This window comes from Pan paniscus, chromosome 3 (genome assembly GCF_029289425.2).
Source record: "Pan paniscus chromosome 3, NHGRI_mPanPan1-v2.0_pri, whole genome shotgun sequence".
NCBI classification, from domain to species: domain Eukaryota; kingdom Metazoa; phylum Chordata; class Mammalia; order Primates; family Hominidae; genus Pan; species Pan paniscus.
The window spans coordinates 108,606,095-108,629,837 of NC_073252.2; the positions used below are offsets into that span (position 1 = coordinate 108,606,095).

General features: G+C 37.2%; 1 protein-coding gene across 1 annotated transcript in view; it reads left to right on the forward strand.

Moving 5' to 3' along the window:
- The window catches only part of ENPEP (glutamyl aminopeptidase), an 85,995-nt gene that overhangs the window by 41,473 nt on the left and 20,779 nt on the right, over positions 1-23,743 (forward strand). Inside the window, exons 9-11 of the mRNA XM_003830026.6 lie at positions 2,893-2,958; positions 3,100-3,251; positions 14,085-14,164. Coding sequence (XP_003830074.2) covers positions 2,893-2,958; positions 3,100-3,251; positions 14,085-14,164 — 298 coding nt within the window. The remainder of the gene's footprint in view (positions 1-2,892; positions 2,959-3,099; positions 3,252-14,084; positions 14,165-23,743) is intronic.

The window sequence follows — 23,743 nt, forward strand, 5'->3', positions numbered from 1 at the left end:
ATTTTTATATTTTTAGTAGAGACGGGGTGTCGCCATGTTGCCCAGGCTGGTCTTGAACTTGTGAGCTCAAGAGATCCGCCCGCCTCGGCCTCCCAAAGTGCTGGGATTACAGCCATGAACCACTGTGCCCTGCCCATTGTAAGCATCTTTAATCAGGGACTCTGTCTTCTATATCTTTACCCATACTGCAGGGCCTAGTTTAATTACACATGTTACGTCATCCTGAAAATGTTTGTTAAATGAATGAATGAGTGAATAGCCTATAATAAATTATACAGGACATAGAAATAAAGAAGATTCATTTTCAAAAATTAAGTTAAAATTCAGTTTGTATAGTTTTGATTCTAAATTAAATTGTAATTAATAAATAACATAATTTTGGCATCTTCAGAGCTGGCTTCAAATTAAATAATCTTTCATATTGACTTTGATAGAGAAGTACTAAGATTCCTTGAAAATGAACAGCTATCCTAATAATTCCATAAAACTCTCATATTTCCTTTAACCTAGTATCTATGTTATAATTAATTTAAAAAACCGGTTTTGTCTAAAATTAATAATTCTTAAGTTAAAAGTCTTCCTTTAACTGTGATCACAGATGGTGCTAAAAACTGAACTATGAAGAATAGATATTAATATTTCATGCCATTATAGTGCTATGGAATGAATTTACACAAAACACCCAAACACCCTTTTCCTTCAATCTTCAAACACTAGCTAATATCTGAAAATAGTATATGATCGATATGGGCCACATCCAATAAACCCTCAGACCAACTGGAACATAGTTCCATAGTTCACATAGTTTGAGCATCCCAACAATATCCTCCTTGAGTTGTCATCATCACTCTATGATTGTTGCCCTGAAATCCCACAGGCTATGAATGGGAGTTCAAGGTATTTCTGTTGCAAATACTAACTTTCTGCCCAAAGTGACTCTTTATTAGCTAACCTGGTGTGGAACTAAATCTGGGGCTGGCCATTTGTCTATTCTCTTTCATGCTCATCACCTTGCCCCAAACTCAACCTCAAACAGCAAAATAGGTGCAGGATGGGGGAAATAAGAGCAAAATTATCAACTGGAAAATCTTTAAGGCTATACGTGTACATAAAAGATGTAATAGAGAAGGGGACATTCATAACAATATGTGGTCATAAAATAGAAACCGAGAATATATTCTTCCTTTCTTTTTTTTCTAGTATCAGTAGTACTGTCAATAAGACAGGAATGGGTCAGCTGGAAAATGTCTTTTCCCTTCTTGGGATACTAGTAACAGAAACATTGTTCGTTTCCTTTTGTGCTTACTGATTCCAACTAATAATGAACTGTGACCTAGGTCATCGTGTAATTTTGACTTGAATGATTACATGATTATTCAAGGTGAAGAGGGAAGTGTCTTAATATAAAAGCACTAATCTAGACAATATAAAATTAGTACCTTTTAATATGCTGATTACATAAATTTCCATTCAGCCTGTGGTTCATGAGAAGCAAGAAACTGCAATTTTAAAAACAGTAACAACAATAACAGTGATGAAAACCACACACACTGATCCAGGGTTCAGAATTCTCCTCATCATAATCTCAGGCAAATCTCTTCACCTCTGAAGGCACCCAGGTAGTTAGGGAGAGCAGTTTCCTTCACCTCAAAATGTGGGAGCTTTATTAAATAATATTTAAAGTCCCTTCCAGTTCCACGATTGCATGGTTCTAAGCTCAAGACCTTGTAGTAGTCAAACTCCTCTAAATTAATTTTAAAAGATATTCAACAGAAATTGTCATCAAAACACAGCTATGGTTATAATTATTACTATGCCAAGTATTCAATTATTATTATTTAAAAATATTAGACGTTTGATTTACCAAATATTCAATTATTTTATTAAGATATGATGAATGATTTGTGCAACTTTCTGTAATGAATACCTAAAAGTGATTGCTGCTTCTCCCTTCCTTTGCCTGCCCTCTGGTGGTAGTGCCAAGAAGTGAATTAACCAAAAGAACAAATATGGAGGCAGCATTCCAAAGTGGCTTCATCCCTCTTCCAGGCTTCTTGGAGTCCTTCTAATACTGTTTTATCTCTATGTCTGAAAAGAAGAGGAATTTAGGAGGTAACGTGATTTAGGTACAGCACCTACTGAAAATTATAGCAACTTAGAGTGAAAATGATATGTGCAAAGTTAACATTAAGAACACTGAAGATGGTTCCATTTTCTATCAAAGACCTCCACTTTCAGTCAGGACAATTCTAGAAAGCAACAGAGGAGTGATACAGCAGGAACTTAGGAAAGTTTACTGGCAAACTCCAAGTGGCTCCCAGTTACGGGATTAGAAGACTGGGATTTTTTTCTGGGGATAAATCACACTATATTTGAAAACTCACATATAGAAAGAGGTTTTGTAAAGAAAATTGCCAAAAGAAGCTTAAATCTAAAAGACTTGTACTTTAAAATATTTGAAGAGTGAAGACTTATGCTTTACAGTGAATAATGTCCCCAATTCATCCACCACCACCACCACCACCATCATCATCATTATTATTCAAAAGGTTGTATATTTATTTCCTTAGAGCAGAGATCAGCAAGCTACTGTCTGCTGGCCAAATCTGGCCCACCATCCATGTATTTTTTTTAAGGCTCATAAACTAAATATGGTTTCCACATTATTAAATAGTTGAAAAAAATCAAAAGAAGAAGAATATTTTATGATACATGATCATTGTATGGAATTCAAATATCAATGCAACAGCCGTGCTCATTCATGTACATGTTATCTATGGCTGGTTTTGCACAATGGAGGTAGAATTGAGTAGCAGGGGTTCGGTTCATCTTGTGAAAGTATGAGAAAAGCAAACATTGACTTCTAACATGCTGATTATTTTTTACACACAGATATACTTGGAAAAATACCAATTCAAGAATGCAAAAACTTCTGATTTTTGGGCAGCACTGGAAGAGGTAAGGAAGAGTATATGTCCCCAAATATTTCTTTGTCTGATTTACAAATGGCTTACCAATCATTTTCTAATCTAACTATTCTATCCTTTTATTTTCTCATATTTGTTAATTAATTAATCTCCATTTTGTTTTCAATCTTAGGCAAGTAGGCTACCAGTGAAAGAAGTAATGGACACCTGGACCAGACAGATGGGTTATCCTGTGCTTAACGTGAACGGTGTCAAGAACATCACACAGAAACGCTTTTTGTTGGACCCAAGAGCTAACCCTTCTCAGCCCCCTTCACATCTTGGGTAAGGCTCTATAATGCATTGAAAAAAACACAGAAATTTGGCAGAAATGTTGGTAATTTGTTTATATCCTATTGTTGAGTACATGATGGATGAATGATATACAAGTATGAAGCCACAGTGCCTTTAGGGGAACAAGGAATTCAAAAATAGCCAAGTGATTTCCAGGTTTGAAATGGTGGGCAGAGCACATCCATCCGCATCCTGTTCGTTACAGATATTGAAGAGAGGAATGGAATTACCTAAAGAAATAAACCTACAAGAATAAAGAAAATAAAGGGAGGGGCTGTAAGTGTTACAGAGTTCTGAAGAAGTAAAGCAGAAGGAGAAATACAGACTGAGGAAAATACAACCAGATAATAATAAGGGAACTTCCCTAACCCTAGACAGGTTCTAGGTTCAGTGTTAGCATGAAGACTGAAGGGTAAGAGTAAGAAGCGAGGCTGAAAATAGGACAATGAATTGAAAGTCTAGTCTCAGGACAATTTGTGCCAGTTGGACCCACCCCTCACCCCTACTTTCTCTCCGCCACCTACCATTTCTTTCTCTGCACAGAGCTCTCAGAAATCTGGCAATGGCTCCAGGAAAAAATACAGTGGGCTTGTTTCCTAAAGAAATTGACTAAAACAGTAGAGGAGAGCTAAGGATTTCCATTTGGTTGAGACTCTCAGAGTAAAGCCTCCCTCATTATGTTATTTGCAGGATGGGTGGGCTGGAGCTGACAGCACCCCTCATACACACAGGCAGAGCTCCCAGTCAGACCTTCTGCTCAGCAGAGAAACTTACTTCAAAAATACAACTCCCTTCAGCCTGGGCAACATAACAAGAGCCTGTCTCTACAAAAAAATTTTTAAAAGGCACTGGAGTATGGTAGTTCATGCCTGTAGTCCTAGCTAGTCAGGAGGCTGAGGCGTGAAGACGACTTGAGTCATCTCAAGTCAGGAGTTTGAGGCTTCAGTGAACCATGATCACAACACTGCACTCCAGCCTAGGTGGCAGAGCAAGAGCTCATCCCTAAAAATAATAAAATAAAATAAAATAAATAATTATATATATACACATATATGTATGTATAAAATCCCTTCTCGATAATAGAGAGAGTACACGCCAGCCACTAGAATCAATTTAACTCTTTCTTAAATATGAATGACAAAGATCACAAGATACATGAAAAAATTTGGAAGGATAAAAGGTTAAAATTTCATGTGAACAAACAACTCCTGACTTTATAAGATGCATAATTAAGGAAACAAAATAAACGTATGAGATGCATTCAGAGATGAAGAACTATTACACCAATGAACTAGGAGCAGAATGTCTTAGAAAGGACAAATTGAGAACACAAAAGAACCTGAAAGATTAGATTTCTGATTCTCAAAAGAATTAATAGACCAACTAAAAATAAATTTGGCAAATCCTCCAAAAATACAGGGCAAACACACATAGAGCTAGCAAATATGAAAGAGAAGACAAATATGAACAGTCTAGCACCCAGCAGATAGGTGTTTTTATTTTTTGGCTTCTTTTTTTTTTGAAACAGAGTCTCACTCTGTCACCCAGGTTGGAGTGCAGTGGCGCAATGTCAGCCCACTGCAACCTGTGCCTCCTGGGTTCAAGCAATTCTCCTGCCTCAACCTCCCGAGTAGCTGGGATTACAGGTGCATGCCACCACACCCGGCTAATTTTTGTATTTTTAGTGAAGGCAGAGTTTCACCGAGTTGACCAGGCTGGTCTTAAACTCTTGACCTCGGGTGATCCACCCACTCAGCCTCCCAAAGTGCTGGGATTACAGGCATGAGCCACTGTGCCTGGACTAGATAGGATTCTTTTTTTTTTGAGACAAACTCTCACTCTGTCGCCAGGCTGGAGTGCAATGGCAGGATGTTCGCTCACTGCAACCTCTGCTTCTCGGGTTCAAGCCGTTCTCCTCCCTCAGCCTCCTGAGTAACTGGAACTATAGGTACACGCCGCTATACCCAGCTAATTTTTGTATTTTTTAGTAGAGATGGGGTTTCACCATGTTGGCCAGGATGGTCTTGATCTTCTGACCTCATGATCCATGCACATTGGCCTTCCAAAGTGCTGGGATTACAGGTGTGAGCCACCGTGCCCGGCCAATAGGCGTTCTTTAAAAGGAAAACAGAGAAACTTGGAGGCAAATAATATCAAATACATAATAGAGGACACAAGGATTCTGATTAACAGACCCCACTTAGTAAACAGTACAAACAGGAAAAACCAAAACCCCAAAACATACGTAGATACACCCTCACAAAATTTCAGAAAACAGAGACATAAGTTAGTGTGGCATTAGACTTCTCCACATCAACCCTGAATGCAAGAAGCGAATGAGGCAATGCTTCCAAAACACTGAAGCAAAAAATATTTTCAGCCTCTGGTTCTATACCCAGTAAAATTAAACCAAGTGTGAAAGTACATTAAAGACACTTTCAGAAATGCAGCCCCAGAAAATGATTTCCACTTAACACTTTTTTGAAAGTTACTCAAGGCTGCACTTTAGAAAGGGTTTTGGGGGTTGGAGGAGAAAGAGAAAGAAAAGAAGGGAGGATATGAATAAATAAATTAAAAAGTGAAATACGTGGGACACGGGATCCAGGAAACGGTACATCCAACCTAGGAAAACCACGAAAGGAAATGCTCAGGGTGCTGTGAGTGCCTGTAAGGGCAGGATGACTGGGGCTGAGGTAGGCGATCTCCAGGAAAAAGAGAAATTCTCTCCAGTGGGTAGTGCGGTTGGGAAGATGAAAAAAACTTGAGGATTTGGTGAAAGCCCATCCGTTTGGTCAACTATAAAAAAGAAAATTAGAAAAAACCCAAATCAAAGACTGTATATAAAAATTATAATCCAAAAATATGAAGTGGAGTTCTCACAAGATCTGATGGTTTTATAAGGCCATTTTCCCTGCTCTTGCTTGCTCTCTCTCACCTGCCGCCATGTAAAATGTCCCTCTCCCCCTTCTGCCATGATTGTAAGTTTCCTGAGGCTGCCCCAGTCGTACAAAACTGTGAGTAAATTAAACCTCTCTTCTTTATTAAAAAATAACAAAAATATGAAGCAGATAGAATGATTTTATGCCATTGATACAGTATAAGAAAAGGCTCTGATATTAGAGAAATTTTACTTAAGTGGCTCAGGGGCCATGAAATTGGACCATGGTGTAAGAAATAGATCTCCCCACACTCCTTGACCAACACTATATACAATATACATGCTATAATTTCATAAATATTAGGTATTGACTTTTAACTTTATAATCAGCCAATGGAAAATGTAAACATTTTTGTTATGGTGGCAGAATAAATTGCAAATATAAAGTCTTGACATTGTAACAAGAAAAATCAACTGACAACAAAAGGACATGGAAGAGGGAGAAAAGGTGGGAGAAAGTGTTGGGATACTAGTTCAGTGGTGTGCAGGAACGGCTGTCTTCCCAACTTAGTAACATTTCCTTGTCAGTGACATGTTGGTAGCTTGAAAATGCTCCTGATGGGAGTATTACGTGGAAATGAGCAAATACTACGTTTTGCCCATATGAAAACTGGGTGTTAAACATTTACCAGTACTCCAGTGGATATCCTCATTTAAGTCAGGAGAGTAGTTAAGACTAAAATTTATGAAGCAAGAAATGGCAGTATGAGTATATTATTTAGAGGCACAATTACAAACTACAGAAAATCTAAAAATAATTTTATTTTATTAAATTTTATATTAAAAGAGAAATGGAAGAGAAAGTAATATATATATAAGCTCAATCACCCTCTTTCAATGGGCAAGTTAATAAATATTGTCTAAATAAAACAACAGAGGCATTTAAAGTCCAATTAGACTACAAAAGTACTAAAACCAGATCACTTAATAGGGGATGCTTCCGAGCAGGGCTGGCCTGTGGGAAGGGTGAGTAAGGAGATGGTGGTTTTTCAACACTAACTTTTTAAGTTTTTGAGTAGTGATGAATTTATCTACAAATTGCACACATTAAATTCTCCTGAGCATTTAAACAGCACTTACAAACTTAATCAAGTCCTCTTAAGGATATATCACTTACAAGAAACTTATAAATGTAACCAAATTCTTCTAAACAACACTAGCTAAAATTTAACCGAATTCATTTATAATTTCAAAATACAAACACCACCAAAGAAGCAGATTTTTAAATCTAATTAAAATTTTTTCTATATATTTTATGAATCCAACAAATTAAAACTCAAATATAGTGTATCAAATTTCTTGCACATTTTCATTATGTTAAAAATCAAACCCTTAACAGGATTTTTCTAGACATTTAAATATGGCTACTGAGTTAAGATTTTCTAAGTATTTCAATTAAAACAATTCCAGTATGTCATTTTCTCTACTTTGCCAAATGTATTTATTTATTTAATTTATTTTCTGAGACAGGGTCTTGCTGTATCACATAGGCTGGAGTGCATTGGTGAAATCATAGCTTACTGCAGCCTCAATCTCCTGAGCTCAAGTGATTTTCTCACCTCAGCCTCCCAAGTAACTGGGACTACAGGTGCTCACCAACATGCCCAGCTAATGTGTAAAAAAGTTTTTGTAGAGAAAAGGTTGTTCAGGCTGGTCTCAAACTCCTGAGCTCAAGCGATCCTCCTGCCTTGGCCTCTCAAAGTGTTAGGATTACAAGTGTGAGCCATCGCAGCTGACCTCAAATTTTAAAAAATGTTTTATATATTGTAAAGGCTGATAAAGCATGCAAAGCACAGCTGAGGATTTCAAAACTTATCACACCTGCGTGAATACAACTTGCACAAAAATCTTAATACTATAAACATTTCTGCATAACTAAATCGTTATTTTCGTATGTATTTCTTGGGTGCCAGCTGCTCCCATCTGAAGGAAACAAATTCAAAATCTCAGGAACTCCAGTCCGGGGCCTGGCCCCAGGAGCTGGGATGTACCACTCTGGGGACATCTTCCTAGCCCGGGTTACCCAGCTGAGCCCCTCCTAGAGTGGATCCTGGCAGCATAGCACATCACTAGTCCTCTGGACGTTGTTCCCATTTCACCCATGCCCAGTTTTTATTGCCCCCTCTTTCAACATTTGAATGCTTTGCTTGAGCAGAGAGAATCTTTCACCTGTTCCCACCCACGTGTCCTCTAATCTCCACTGCCTGATGGTCACTGAAGAGACACTTTGTCTTCTTTTTCTCCTTAATGACTTCATTGACATTATTTTATAGTCACATATATAAATTATTGTAAGATCAATTATCTTGTAGCAATTAGAATAACACAAAAAGATGTTTTAGAAAGTCTTTAACTCTAAACTGGTTCCTTTATAGTTACTGGTCTATGTTCTAGCAAATTAGGTTGGCCAACTCTAATAACCACTGGAATATTTGGATATTAAATCTAAAAATATGTCTCTTGTCAAACAAGCTTCCATTTGGAAAGTTTCACAGTAATTATTCCTCTTACTATATGAGTCCACTGATTTGCTGAGCCTCAATTAATTGGGAGAGGGAAGCAGGAGGTGGAGTAGGGCAGGGAGGGTCACAGAAGGCTTTCTTTTCCAAGGATGTGATATTTAAGGTGAGCAAATTGGTGTGGGGAAGTGACTGCTCTGGATGTTCAAAATAGAAACTATGGCCGGGCGTGGTGGTTCATGCCTGTAAGCCCAGCATTTTGGGAGGCCTAGGTGGATGGATCACTTGAGGTCAGGAGTTTGAGACCAGCCTGGCCAACATGATGAAACCCCTTCTCTACTGAAAATACAAAAATTAGCCGGGCATGGTAGCACACACCTGTAATCCCAGCTACTCGGGAGGCTGAGGCAGGAGACTCGCTTGAACCTGGGAGGCGGAGGCTGCAGTGAGCCAAGATCATGCTACTGCACTCCAGCCTGGGTGATAGAGTGAGACTCTGTCTGAAAAAAACAGAACAAACCCCCCGCCCCAAAACAGAAACTACAACATATGTGAAAGTCCCAAAGTCTTGTACACATGATTTACAACACTTATTGAACATTGACCAAGTGGTTGGCACTATTTTAAGCACTTCAGATGCATTTTATTTTATAGTAAATGAGGAATTTGTGGTAAAAGTGATTAAGTAATTTCAAGGTCACACAGTGTAAATAATGGAGGCTTGATGTGAACCCAGGCAGTCTGGTTCCAAGAAATGGGATAGAAGAGAGTGACTGGGAAAAGTGGTGTGAGGTGAAGATGAAGAGGAAGGCAGGGACCAGGTATGCAGACCATGTTAAAGATTTTGAAAATAGTATGCAAATTTAAGGATTTTAGGGAGAGAATTGGCAGGATCACATTTACATTTTTCAAAGCCCTTCTCTGGCTGCACTGTGGAGAACTGATCACAGATTCTGGGCAGTTGGGGAGGAGTGGAGGCAGGGAGACCAGTTAGGACAATATTGCAATGAGCAGCCCACGTGATAGTTGATGGAAACAATAAGCCTGGGCTAGGTAGGAGTGGCTGTGGGCTGGAGGGCATGGCAGATGTTCCAAAGATTTTATTGAGCTAAAATTCCTAATTAAAGAACAATGTGGAAGGAATTCAATCAGGTGAATTGGCAGAGAACAATCTCCTTTTAGAATATTGTTCTCATCTTGCACCACAGTGAACGTAGCCATATTTATTCAGAAGAGAAAGATCTTTATAGTCTCATTTCATGATGGGTACTCTATAAGGGGGGTAACAGAGCCTGTTTCCTGGATTACAATTCAGGGCTTGGGGAAATAAGTCACACTACAGCACACTCAGGTGTTTCCAAAAATTAAAATTGCCGAAGCACTTGACTTTCCAAGGCATCAGAGAATGATGAACTCTCAGAATTATTAAATTAGCTGCTTCCAAGAAGCCAGTTGACACCTGAACTGGAGAAGCATTGAGAAAGCCATTGTACTCACCTCGTTGAGGCTCATTTCCGGCCTCTCTTCCTGGAAACCTCAGACACCCAGCCTCCCACACTAAGTGACATTCAGAGAAACTGGGTATCCTGCTATAATGCGAGTTCTGAAAATCAATAGGTCACACCACAACAAAGGAAAATTTGACAACTTAGACCAATATGAGGTCTCTTCAGGGAGTGTCTGTATACTCCCTGAACTCTGCAGGTAAGTGTACTCCTTACCTTTATTTTAGAAAGGAAAGATTAGATGACGATGGAGAAAACATTTGTTTTTCACTTTTTCCTCTTCATGATACATGAATTGAAACATAGATCTGACTTGTTTTCAGGTGATAATTCAACTACGAAAATCATGGAATAATCTCTGTGGTAGTTCTGCTGACAACTATAAAGTGTTTCTTTTATAGTTACTGTTTTGTGTTCTAGCAAATTAGATTAACTATTTAATACTGCTGGAGCCTCTGGATATTAAAATTTAAAAAGTATTTCTCTCTTGAGAAATAAACTTACGCTGGGAAAATTTCCCAGTAAATGTTACTTCCTCTCATATGTATCCATTAATTTGTTAAGCCAAAGACAGTCAACAATTTAAGCCAAAGACAGTCAACAATTTAAACTAAGGAGTTTTTTTAATTAATGGGGTTGGATTTTTACAAGCTGCTTGTTGGTTATGAATTTCTCTTCACACAAACCAAACAATTTTACTGCCAAGTGAACTAAATATATCATCACAGTATAAAATCAATTTTTGTAACAATAAATTTTAAAATTTTATGCACCAAGACTTAGAACATAGAACCGTATTAACATTTATACTGTCTTTAATATTTGTCTTCAGTTTCCACCTTCAGATACTATTTTCATTTTATTTATATTCTTAGTTGCATGAATTTTTTTGTGATGGCTTATCATAAAGTTAATATGTTCATTCTATTTTTATTTTTTAAGAAGTCATATATGCATAGGAAAAGAAACTTAGAAAAGAGGTTCTTCTCTGTTGAGAAAGTTTATTAAAAATCCGTAGTAGCTCCTGAACAAATAAGAAAGAGCCATTATAGCAAAAGGATTCTTCTTTGTTTAAAAGAAGAATTTGATCATAATAAATGCCTTCATGCACCCATAAAGGAATTAGCTTTTTTTCCAACCCTAACTTCCATCTACTTTCTGTTCAGATGTGTTCCTGTTTGGTAGACAGTGTGGCCAGTTAAGTTGTACTGTGAGTTCAATGATCTTCTATAAATATTTTCTCACTGTTTAAATAACCCAAGATTAGGGAATTCTTACTGACTAGAACCTTTTTATAATTCAAATGGCTCACCCATGTATAAGTTATTGCTTTAACACCATGTCCTCAACCATCTCTTAGAAATGAGCCAGTTTCACATCTCCATCCCGGGATGTCTCTCTCAGGAAAGCATATGTGCCTTTGATAGTCCACTCCATGTAAACAGGCAGAGGGAATGGGAGTAAGTGTGTCAGCTTGGTGCAATCAAAGTCAGTTTCCTTAGAGAAAATTAGAGTGGCCATATTTCATACTGCTAGAACCTCTTACGTGGTTAGATAGTGAAGAACTATGTCTATAAAAATGAATCCTGATACTCCTGAATATTAGCCAATATGTAGAAAACTCAATCGTTTCATTTATGTAATTTCCATTTCTTCACACTTTATACTCTCAAGTCTGTGATTTTACTCAGCTTAGATTACATTAGATTATGTGATTCTAAAACTATAAAATTGTATAGCCTCAACTTTCTATCATTTTTATCTTATGATACTCTTAAAGACCTCAGAGCAGTATTTTTGTACATGAGGTTAGGAGAACAGCTTCTGCCCTTTTGAGGCCTGGTGTAGTCCCAGAGGCCATGTTTTAGAGAGGATAGTCAAAATAGGAAATCTTAACTGTGGGCCTAGGTCATCCAGACGCTGCCTGCTCTGTTGTTTCAGTCAGATTGGCATTGGGGAAAGAAGAGGAAGCATAAAATGTGAGTTTACATGGCAGCACCAATTCAGCAGACCAGTGAAAGTGAGATATATAGGTAAGATGTGGCATTTTAGGAATGTTCTTTGTCGGTCTTCTGAGAAGGTGCAAAGGCTCTTAGTTTGGTGTCCCTAGAAGCAGACCCTGAAATGATCATGTGTGTGAAAGTGACTTGTTAGGAAGTGTTTCCAGGAAAGATCAGTGGGGGAGCAGGCAGTGGGATAGAGAAGGAAAGGAAGCCCAGCAAAGGTGCTGTATGAAGCAGGTCCTGAAGAGAGTAACTTTGACTCAGTCCTGCAGGAAAGTCCTGGAGCCAGTGCAGATCATACTTCAGAGTGCTCCTGATGGATGGGGCAGGAAGCATTCTCACACCTGTCAGTCACTGTTAAGGGCCACATCCAGAAGGATGTAAATTCCCAGGAACTTCTGGCTTTCCTTGCTCAGGTAGCTGGAAGGCAGTCCTCTGTCAGAGAGACCCAGGTATTGATTGTAGGCAGGGAAAGCACACTGGTATCCAAGGTGTACAAAAATGACAAAGGGGGCCGGGCACAGTGGCTTATGCCTGTAATCCCAGCACTTTGGGAGGCCGAGGCAGGTGGATCACCTGAGGTCAGGAGTTCGAGACCAACCTGGCCAACATAGTGAAACGCCCGTCTCTACTAAAAATACAAAAAAATTGGCTGGGCGTGGTGGCAGGTGCCTGTAATCCCAGCTACTTGGGAGGCTGAGGCAGGAGAATCACTTGAACCTGGTAGGCGGAGGTTGCAGTGAGCCGAGTCCGTGCCATTGCACTCCAGCCTGGGCAACAAGAATGAAACTCCATCTAAAAAGAAAAAAAAAGAGAGAAAGGGGTCTAAGGAGATATGGAGGAAGCACTGACAGTGTCCACTATAAGGCCCAAGAAGCAATTTATATGTTGGTTTTATGAAACGTATAGCCAAAAACATTCCACTGCAGTAAAATGCTCCAAAGGAGCTGATTAAAAAAAAAACTCAATCCTGTAAAACACTTCAATAGTTATAAAACAAGGGATTACTTCTTTCAGGTATATAGCAAAAATATATTCTCCTTGAATGACATAAATTTTGTTATATCTTGAAAAGGTGAAATGTTAACCCTAATTCTCTGTTAGGGAATTGAATGTTGACAGATAAACCAACTTTGAGTTGAAACCTAAACCAGCCAATGGTATGTAGATTCACCTTCTCTCCAGATCTGCATTTTCTGATATGAGATGATATAAGAACAAACCAAAAAAAATGAGATTTCAAGACAAAACTGTTAAGTATATATATCAAAATACAAAGTTAACTCCCACCTACCCACTCTGTAGGAAAATACTAAGTAGCTAAAGAGAAGCACTGAAAACTCCTGAAACATGCTTACCTGATGATTCTTCCCTTGAGCACTTCAGTTCTAGTTCTAAATAGGGGATATTTAGGGGAGGGTATGAGAGGCTTTAGGGGATGATTGTGGTGGTAGACTTTCAGCATAATTTCTAAAATGTGTTATTTCCTTCACAGAGTTTACTATTTGTCTTCTAATTTCTAAAAATGTTTTGTGTTCCTTGATGGAAATGGTAGCATATTAGACTGTGTACAAGTATGTGTGTGAATGTTCAATATTATAATAAGATGTATTATATTTGTGTAATTTATGCAATATCTTTATTCTAAAATGCCAAAGCATGTTATTGAAATAATCTTTTTCATGCTTAGCTAATTTTGGTGCAATTTCTAAATTTTATAGATTTATAGAAATTGAAAACAGTTACACAGCTTATCTTCATCACTAAAATGTTGTATTAACTACATTAATTGTGTAGTATGGACTAGATAATCATTTAAAAGAAAAATATACTTGTCTATTGCTTTTTAGTGATTTTTACTCTTGAAATTTTATCTTTTAGTAATAAAAGTTAAATTTTTCTTTTTAAAAAAATTTTAGTTATACATGGAATATCCCAGTTAAATGGACTGAAGATAATATAACAAGCAGTGTGTTATTTAATAGGTCAGAAAAAGAAGGTAAATATTATTAATTGATTTATTTCTTCTTTGAATTGATGTACCACATTAAACTAATATAAGTATAAAGATGCAACAGTAAAGCTGGAACTTATGTAAACTTCAGCTAAGTGATCTCTTAAATAATTTACTGATGATTCCAAATCTTCATCTACAATCAGAACTGTTCTACCTTGAGATATTCTTTTCAATGATTTATCTTGACTGACTGATTTATCATAAATACCCATATCCAAAGGAGAAGGGTCGCATGCCCAACAATTGGAAGATCAATGTGTAAGTTTCCTTCCTTCCTTCCTTCCTTCCTTCCTTCCTTCCTTTTTGTTTTTTCTTTTATCAGATAAGCCACTGAATTTCTTTAACTGTTATATGACAAGCCTGAGGATTTTTTTAATGCTCCCATTAAACTAGACCATTTTTTGGAAACATATTTGTGTTCTATCTCCATTGATTTATTTTTTCCTTACTTGAAAAATGTTAGAGTTGTATAAAAACAAGTAAACCTTCTCACGAAATTCCAGATTGATGAAAAAAATAATAGATAAGGCAAGCTTTAGCTGCGATCTTGGAAGAATCCTTCTTTTTATATTTTTTCCATTGTATTTGTTTTGGTGTTTCAAAACTATTTCTTTTCTAAGACAAACCAGACTCATCTTTGCCCCATTTCATGAGGACTTGATTTAGAATAGTATTTGGTAGGGACTTTCACTTGTGTCTTCTTGAAGATAAAAGTAGATCACTCATTCTTTATTTACATATGCCTAGTTGCTCATGTAAAATATTTTAAAATATTAATGAGGTATGATTTCTCCTGGCCAATAAATTTTTACTCTGTTTCCAGTAGATTGCCTTTTAAGAACAGCTTTACTGAGATATAATTCACATACCATAAAATTCACCTATTTAAAGTGTACAATCCTATGTTTTTTAGTGTATTCACAGATGTGTAATCATCACCACAGTCAGTTTTAGAAACCCCATACCCTTTAGCTGTCATGCCTGCAGCCTCCCATATGCCCAGCCCTAAGCAACCACTAATGTATTCCCTACCTCTATAGATTTGTCTCTTCTCGTCATTTCACATAAATAAAAGTGTATATGCAGTATTTTGTGACTTTTCAATTAGCATAATGATTTCAAGGCTCATCCATGATATAGCATGTAACTCTACTTCATTCCTTTTTATTGCCAAATCATATCCCATTATATGGCTATACCACCATTTGTTTATCCATTTATCAGTTGATAGATATTTGGATCATTTCTACCTTTTGTCTGTTATGAATAATGCTGCTATAAACATTTGTGTATAAGTTTTTCTGTGGATCCAGCATGTTTTTTCCACCTTTGGGCCTTTAAAAAAAAAAGTTTATTGTTAACTGTTTTTGTGATTTTTTTACTATTACTACAAACTACCAGCTTTGTCATTATAGAGGTGAAATCCTTCTGAAGCCCTTCTGCACAGGGATTGCTATTACAACAAAACTCTCTCTTGCTTATTTATATTAATAATTATTGTAATATCGTGATCAAAAAAAATTCTAAATTTTTGCAGAATTCCCAGATCAATGCCACTTTGTTTTAGTATTTTATGCTGTGTTTCAGTGCGGGGCTCTATCTTTTGTGGTCTTCTGACCATTTTCTTATTCATAAGTACACTTGCCAGAGGAAAAGGGAGAAGACAGGAAAAAAAAAAGACATTTTCAACAATGTGTAACAGCACTGGTAAAAGGCATAATAAGAACGTTAGAATTCCACTGGAAGGTTTTCAGTGGATTTGGTTTAACTATTACTAAATATTTTCCCCATTGGTCACCATAGTTAATTGAGGATTGGAAGAATATCTCGGCAGCTGTTTGATTTACTGTTTACAAGTTTGAAAGCATGAATAATTCATCTACCCTAGTACAATTCACCCAGCACTTTCATGGAATGAAGTTTCCATACAAGTGAATTTTCCAGATAACTAAAGCTTACTCAAGTGCTTTGTAAAATGCATTTCAAGAGTTCGCAATAGACATTGTTCTAATATGTGTTATGTACTCCTTAGAATATTTGGAATAATAAATTTAATCCTTAATTACTAGATTAATTCTTTCAAGCACGTATTGCTTATGTGCAAAACACAGAAATAAGAATGGGGGTAGTGCTGGAGCAAAAAAAAAAAAAAAAAAAAAGCAATCCTAGCCCTTGTGTAGATGGTTGTCTAGGGATGGGTTTGCAGGCAGACATAATGCTGTGTCCTAAGTGCCTCTGTGGCAATGCAGATCACCAAAAGCACTCATAGAAGCATCAGCCCAGGTTTGGGGGTTCAGGAAGCATTCCTAAAAAATATCTAGGCTGAGAGTTCAGAGGCTAAAGATAGAGTATAAATGGGTGATAAAAATTGAATGTAGAGGAGACGTGTGCTCTGGACAGAAGCATGACTGTGAAAGTGAAAGAGCAGGGAGTTCTCACACTCCTTCGTATCCCTTTGTCAATACATTTCACACATTTTTTTGTTCTAACTATTGACCTATCTATGTCTCCCCTCCCCACAGAATATTCTTAGAGGAAATGGAGCTTATTTGTTATTGCTGTTCTGGATCTACAGCAGGCATCTAATAATTGTTTATTGAATAAATGAATGAATAAACAAATAAATGAAGAGGCTGATAGTCACAGAGCTTTGATGACAAATCTGCCTTTGTCTGAAACTTCAGAATCATGTCTGGTCACTGAGCCAGAAGCAAACTAGAGGTCTTTTTCTACTTCAAAGTGTCTGCTCCATTTTTAGGCTGTACAATAAGTTCCTGTTTCCTGTTTGAGGACATCTTCAGCTCTCAGCTTAGAGCACGGATGACGAACATGTCCTGAGTGTACTAAACGGGCAACCAGCTCATGTTACCAGTCCTACCTCCCTCCTCTTGGTTTCTTTTATGATTCATTAGTTAGAAATTCTTCAGGCAATAGTGGGACTCTCCCCAAGGTCTTTTATTTACATTTCTATTGTATGTGCTATTTTAGGCGTTAAAACAACAACTAAACTCATAATTTCTAACGAAAGAAGAGAACCTCTATTATAAAACATTTTCTGGCTACTCCAGTTACCCTGAATAATCTCTCCTGTCATCATCTCCTGTCATAAAATATAGTATATTTTATCCTGTCACTTTCATCAGCCCTTATTCCTAGTATTATTACTTTATATTTCAAACAAAATCATTGTTATTAAGCTTCATATGTTCTCTCTTTTCGTTCTTTCTTTTTTTTTTTTTTTTTTGTGGGACAGAGTTTTGCTCTTGTTGCCCAGGCTGGAGTGCAGTGGAGCGATCTCAGCTCGTTGCAACGTCCGCCCCCTGGGTTCAAGTGATTCTCCTGCCTCAGCCTCCCATGTAGCTGGTATTACAGGTGCCCCCCCACCTCGGCTGGATATTTTTTTGTATTTTTAGTAAGGATGGGGTTTCACAATGTTGGCCAGGCTGGTCTTGAACTCCAGACCTCAGGTGATCTACCTGCCTCAGCCTCCCAAAGTGCTGGGATTATAGGCATGAGCCACCGCGCCTGGCCTCTCTTTTTTTTTTTCTCAACTAAATTATAAGCTTCTTGATGACACAAACTACACATATTTCTTGTCTCCTGTCCACCCTATTATCAACAAGGTGCTACGTACATTCTGAGTTCAGAAAGTCCTAGTTTAATGAAGGGTTGTTTGCCCCAGAATGCTGTACTTTTAGAGGTTAACTGCATATATTTTAGTTATGTCTCCATCTTTTAGTATCAGCTGCTATTTTGGCTATTGTTAATGCATCTACATTTAGTAGCATACCACCTTTTTGCATTTAATTTACTGCTTTCTAACATTTAGAAGGATTGAAGGTTGTTATATGGTATCAGGTAACCAATCTTGCTAAAACATAATATTTTAAAAGAGACATTTCTAAGTGCATAGGATCTGGGCTGGGTCTAAGTTCTAGGAGGTGGTGTGGACTCTACAATAGCTGTTTTCGCAACTCTTACTTCCAGATTTGAGGGTGTCCTCTGGATGGTTTGGACTATCCAGACTGTCCAGTCAGTTTCTATAGAAATAGATTTACTAAACATCTGTGATAATTATACGTAAATATTTAATACCAAAATAATGATGGGCATGTATTTTTGTATTTGATGACAAAGAGGGAAGCACTTTCTTCATTTTTTCAAGCTAAGCCTCATGGAATGTGCAAGCTTTGATTGGATGATTATGGGTTCAGTTTTGCTGGTTTAGAAACTCAATTTGTCACTTCAGCCCTAGTCAACCAAGTCTTGGAAGATCTACTTATCTAAACCAAACATACAAGAGATTAACTAAGAATGCTAACTTGTTAATTTACACAGTTAAAATATACTAGTTAGTGAATCTGAATACTCATGTCACCTAATTAGGTATCTCTTTCCAGGAAGCAAGTTACTTAGTAAGAATTAAAGGGCTGGGCGCGGTGGCTCACGCCTGTAATCCCAACACTTTGGGAGGTCAAGGCAGGCGGATCGCCTGAGGTCGGGAGTTCGCGACCAGCCTGACCAACATAGAGAAACACCGTCTCTACTGAAAAAATACAAAGTTAGCCAGGCATAGCCATCAACACTGAGGCAAGACCCTCTATCAGTAAAAAAGATTACAACTGGCTGAAGGCTCAGATGATTGTTAGAATTTTTAGCAATAAATTATTTTAGTTAACATATATACTTTTTTATACATAGCTGCCTGTAATGCCAGCTACTCGGGAGGCTGAAGCAGGAGAATTGCTTGAACCCGGGAGGCAGAGGTTGTAGTGAGCCGAGATTGCACCATTGCACTCCAACCTGGGCAACAAGAGTGAAACTCTGTCTCAAAAAAAAAAAAAAAAAAAAAAAAAAAAAAGAATTAAGGAAGAGTTAAGGTAGATTAATTATTTTACAGATGTCTTTAAATTGTGATAGTGTGATATATTGCATTAGCCAGGTGAGTCTAATTATTGCACTTTAGAAACAATCAATAGTGGCTTGGTGCAATAAAAGTTTCTTGTTCATGCAACAGTCTAAAGGAGATATTCCTGACTGTCATCTTTCCTAGGTGGCTCTCCACCAAATAATGACTTGGAAATCCTGTCTTCTTCCTTCTTATGGCTTTACCATCCCCTGCATCTTGGAATCCCTCACTGGTTCTTTTGCATCTAGCTCAAAGACAGGGGAAGATAATGAAGGAATCAGGCCTAGAAGTGCATCTGTTACTTCTGCCCACATTTTATAGCCAGTTCTCAAATCATGTCCTGCAAGGAAGGCTAACATAGTCCAGTTCTGTACCCAGGAAGAAAAGGGAACTGTGTGGTAAACAACTAATTGGTCTCTGTCACATACACTGTTTTCTGTAGGACCAGACCTGTCAAATAGCCTGAAACACATGTTCCAGCTCAATTTGGCACCTACTTCCATGGGCACACTGGAGACACATTGACAGATCTTCACTACCCAACTCTCCTTTGCAGTTATTTTTTTTCAACTACCAAAATTATTGCTAATTGTAATCTTTCCTCATGATAATTGGGTTGCATTTTTCCAGTTTCCTATTCATTGCATGTTACATATTAAAGCCACAGGCATACCTGAGAGATACTGCAGTTTTGGTGCCAAGCCACGCAATAAAGCAAATATCACAATTAAGTGAGTCCATGAGTTTTTTGGTTTCCCAGTGCATATACAAGTGATGTTTACACTATACTGCAGTCTACTAAGTGTGCAATTGCCTTATGTGTAAAAAAGTATATATGTTAACTAAAATAATTTATTGCTAAAAATGCTAACAATCATCTAAGTCTTCAGCGAGTTGTAATCTTTTTTACTGATAAAGGGTCTTGCCTCAGTGTTGATGGCTGCTAGCTAATTAGGGTGGTGGTTGCTAAAGACTTGGGTGGCTGTGGCAATTTCTTAAAATAAGACAACACTGAAGTTTGGTGCATTAATTGACCCTTCCTTTCACAAAAGGTTTCTTTGAAGCATGTGATGCTGTTTAATAGAATTTTACCCACAGTAGAACTTCTCCAAAACCCTGGTGCTGCTTTCTCAATTAAGTTTATGGAATATTTTTAATCCTTTGTTGTCATTTCAAGATGCTCACAGCATCTTCACCAGGAGTAGATTCCATCTCAAGAAACCGCTTTCTTTGCTCACCCGTAAGAAGCAACTCCTCACCTATTCAAGTTTTATCATGAGATAGCAACAATTCAGATACATCTTCAGGGTTCACTTCTAATTCTAGCTCTCTTGCTGTTTTCACCACTCTGCAGTTACATCCTCCATATAGGTCTTGAACACCTCAAAGTCATTCATGACGGTTGCAATCAATTTCTTCCAAACTCCTGTTAATGTTGATATTTTGACCTCCTCTTATGAATCATGAATGTTCTTAATGGCTTCTAGAATGGTGAATGCTTTCCAGAAGGTTTCTAATGTACCTTGTCCAGATCCACCAAAGCAATCACTATCTATGACAGCTATCGCCTTACAAAATGTATTTCTTAAATAACAAGACTTGAAAGTCAAAGTCACTCCTTGATCCATTGGCTTCAGAATAGATACTGTGTTAGCAGCTGTGAAAACATTAATCTGCTTGTACATTTCCATAAGAGCTCATGGATGACCAGGCACACTGTCAATAAGCAGTACTATTTTGAAAGGAATCTTTTTTGGTGAGCAGCAGGTCTCAACAATGGGCATAAAATATTCAGTAAACCATTCTATTAACAGACGTGCTGTCACCCAGGCTTTGTTGTTGCATTTATAGAGCACATGCAGAGTAGATTTAGCATAATTCTTAAGGGCCTTAGGATTTTTGGAATGGTAAATGAGTATTGGCTTTAATTTAAAGTTACCAGCTGCATCCACCCCTAATGAGAGAGTCAACCTGTCCTTTGAAGATTTAAAGCCAGGCATTGACTTCTCTCTAGCTGTGAAAGTCCTTGATGGCATCTTCTTCTAATATAAAGCTGTTTCAACTACACTGAAAATGTTTTTTAGTGTAGCTGCCTTCAAAAATGATCTTAGTTAGATCTTCTTATTAACTTGCTTTAACTTCTATATCAACACTTGCTGCTTCACCTTGAACTTTTATGTTTGGAGATGGCTTCTTTCCTTAAACCTCAAGAACCAACCTTTGCTAGCTTCCAGCTTTTCTTCTGTAGCTTCCTCACCTCTCTCAGGCTTCACAGAATTGAAGAGAGTTAGGGTCCTTCTCTGGATTAGGCTTTGGATTAAGGGAATGTTGTGGTTAGTTTGGCCATCTATCTGGAGAGCTAGAACTTTCTCCATATCAGCAATACAGATGTTTCTCTTTCTTATCATTCATGTGTTCACTGGAGTAGCACTTTTAATTTCCTTCAAGGACTTTTTCTTTATGTTTAGAACTTGGCTAACTGTGTGGTACAAGAGGCCTGGCTTTCAGCCTGTCTCAGCTTTTGACATACTTACCTTACTAAGCTTAATCATTTCTATATTTTAATTTAAAGTGAGAGATGTTTAACTCTTACTTTCATCTGAACACTTAGGGCCATTGAAGAATGATTGATTGGCCTAATATCGATATGGCTGTGTCTAAAAGAATAGGGAGGCCCAAGGGGAAGGAGAGAGAAAGAGAGAGAGAGAGAGAAAGAGAAAGATAAAAAGAGAGACAGGGGAATGGCCAGCTGGTGGAGCAGTCATAATACACACAACACTTACCAATTAAGTTCTCACTTTATATGGGTGTGGTTCGTGGCTCCCCAAAACAACTGCAATAGTAAAATCAAAAATCTCTGATCACAGATCACCCTAACAGATATAATAATAATGAAAAAGTTTGAAATATTGCAAGAATGATCAAAATGTAACCTAGAGACATGAAGTGAGCACATGTTGTTCGAAAAATGGTGCTGATAGACTGGCTTTGCTACAAACCTTCAATTTGTAAAAAATGCAGTATCTGCAAAGTGCAATAAAGTGACTTCTCTCTAGCGCAATAAAGTAAGGTATGCTTGTACACCTTTCTTTACAGGCAGATTCTCTAGGCCACTTGCTGAGATTCAGAATGGACCCTGTAATTATTACTAAAACAATGACTAATACTTTCTTGAATGGGTAATTTGTTGAAAGCATTACCATAAATGGATAACCAATCCATTTTATTATGGATCATGTTAGCTTTAGTTTCAGAAATTAAAATTTTTTTCTATGACCCCAAAGTCTAATAATGCATTCTACTTGAAACTTTTAGCTCTTCAAATATATTTTGCATGTCATTAGTTAAAAAGCACTACTCGTGTCTTTCAGTTGTTTTTTGCTTTCTTAAATAAATTGAGATGGGGGTCTTGCTATGTTGACCAGGCTGGTCTCAAACTGGTCTCAAGCAGTCCTCCTATCTTGGCCTCCCAAAGTGCTGGGATTACAAGTGTGAGTCACCGTGCCTGGCCTCAGCTGTTTTACTATCAAATGATACACAAAATTTAATAAGAGGTAAACTCTGTAATTTTACATTGAAAAATAATTCACTTAAAGGATTAGTGCAACACAGCATTCATATCACCTAAGAAAAATGTTTTTTTCTCTAGGAATCTCAGGCTATCATAAGCTGTCTACTTGTCTAAAATTTTTTATAATTATTTATAATAGATAGTAACATTAAAGAACTGTTACCTGTGCTCTGTTACTGAAATCTATCAGGGTTGAAATTAAAGAGGCTCTGGATAAAATTTTGAAAAGGTGATTATCACTTTTCTCTATCATCTAGGCAAATAATAAAAGAAAAAAGTAAGAATTTTCTAGAAAGAGCTCCTACTCAGAAATAACTCATTCAATACTTTTTGGCATAGCTAGAACTAATAAGAAACAGAACAAAACAATTTTTAAGTTGATACAGCATTATATGTCCATTAAACTTAGATTTCCAAATATATAAAATGAAATTGCAAGGTGTTTAAAATATAATTTCAAATGAAAAAGGATTGCTAATCATAAAAACAGTAGGGTCCCATTATATTTGTTGTGTGTTTGTGCATGTGTGCAGATAGAAGATACACACACACACAACAGGTAAAAACATGTTAACTGTGGTGGGTAATTTTTATATTCTTCTTTATACTTTTTTGCATTTTCCAAGTGCTCCATAAAGAATACATACTATTGTTATAATCAGAAAAAAAAATAGTAAATGGAGTAACAGAAGGAAACATACAGTATATTAGTCCTGTATTTTAATCTTACTAGAGTATTTTAGTTCTACTCATTATGTAACTAAACAACTGAACAGTATTTTGCTGTTGACAGCTGTTCCAAAAGTAGCATGAACTTGGAAAGTCCTTAACTACTGACTTCCTGGATCTCAGCTTCCTCATCTATAAAGTGAGAAAAATCACAGTAACTCTAGACAGGCTTAACTAGGTACATATAAAGCACACTAAAATATGGCAGTATTTAGATGGATTGCCAGGAACTTCTCAACGTTATTTATATTTGCTTCACTATTTATAGAACTGGCAGCATATCCCCTTTCATTATAATGGGGATAGCTACCATCTGTTGGAGACGTAGCACATAACTATGTGACCAACACTT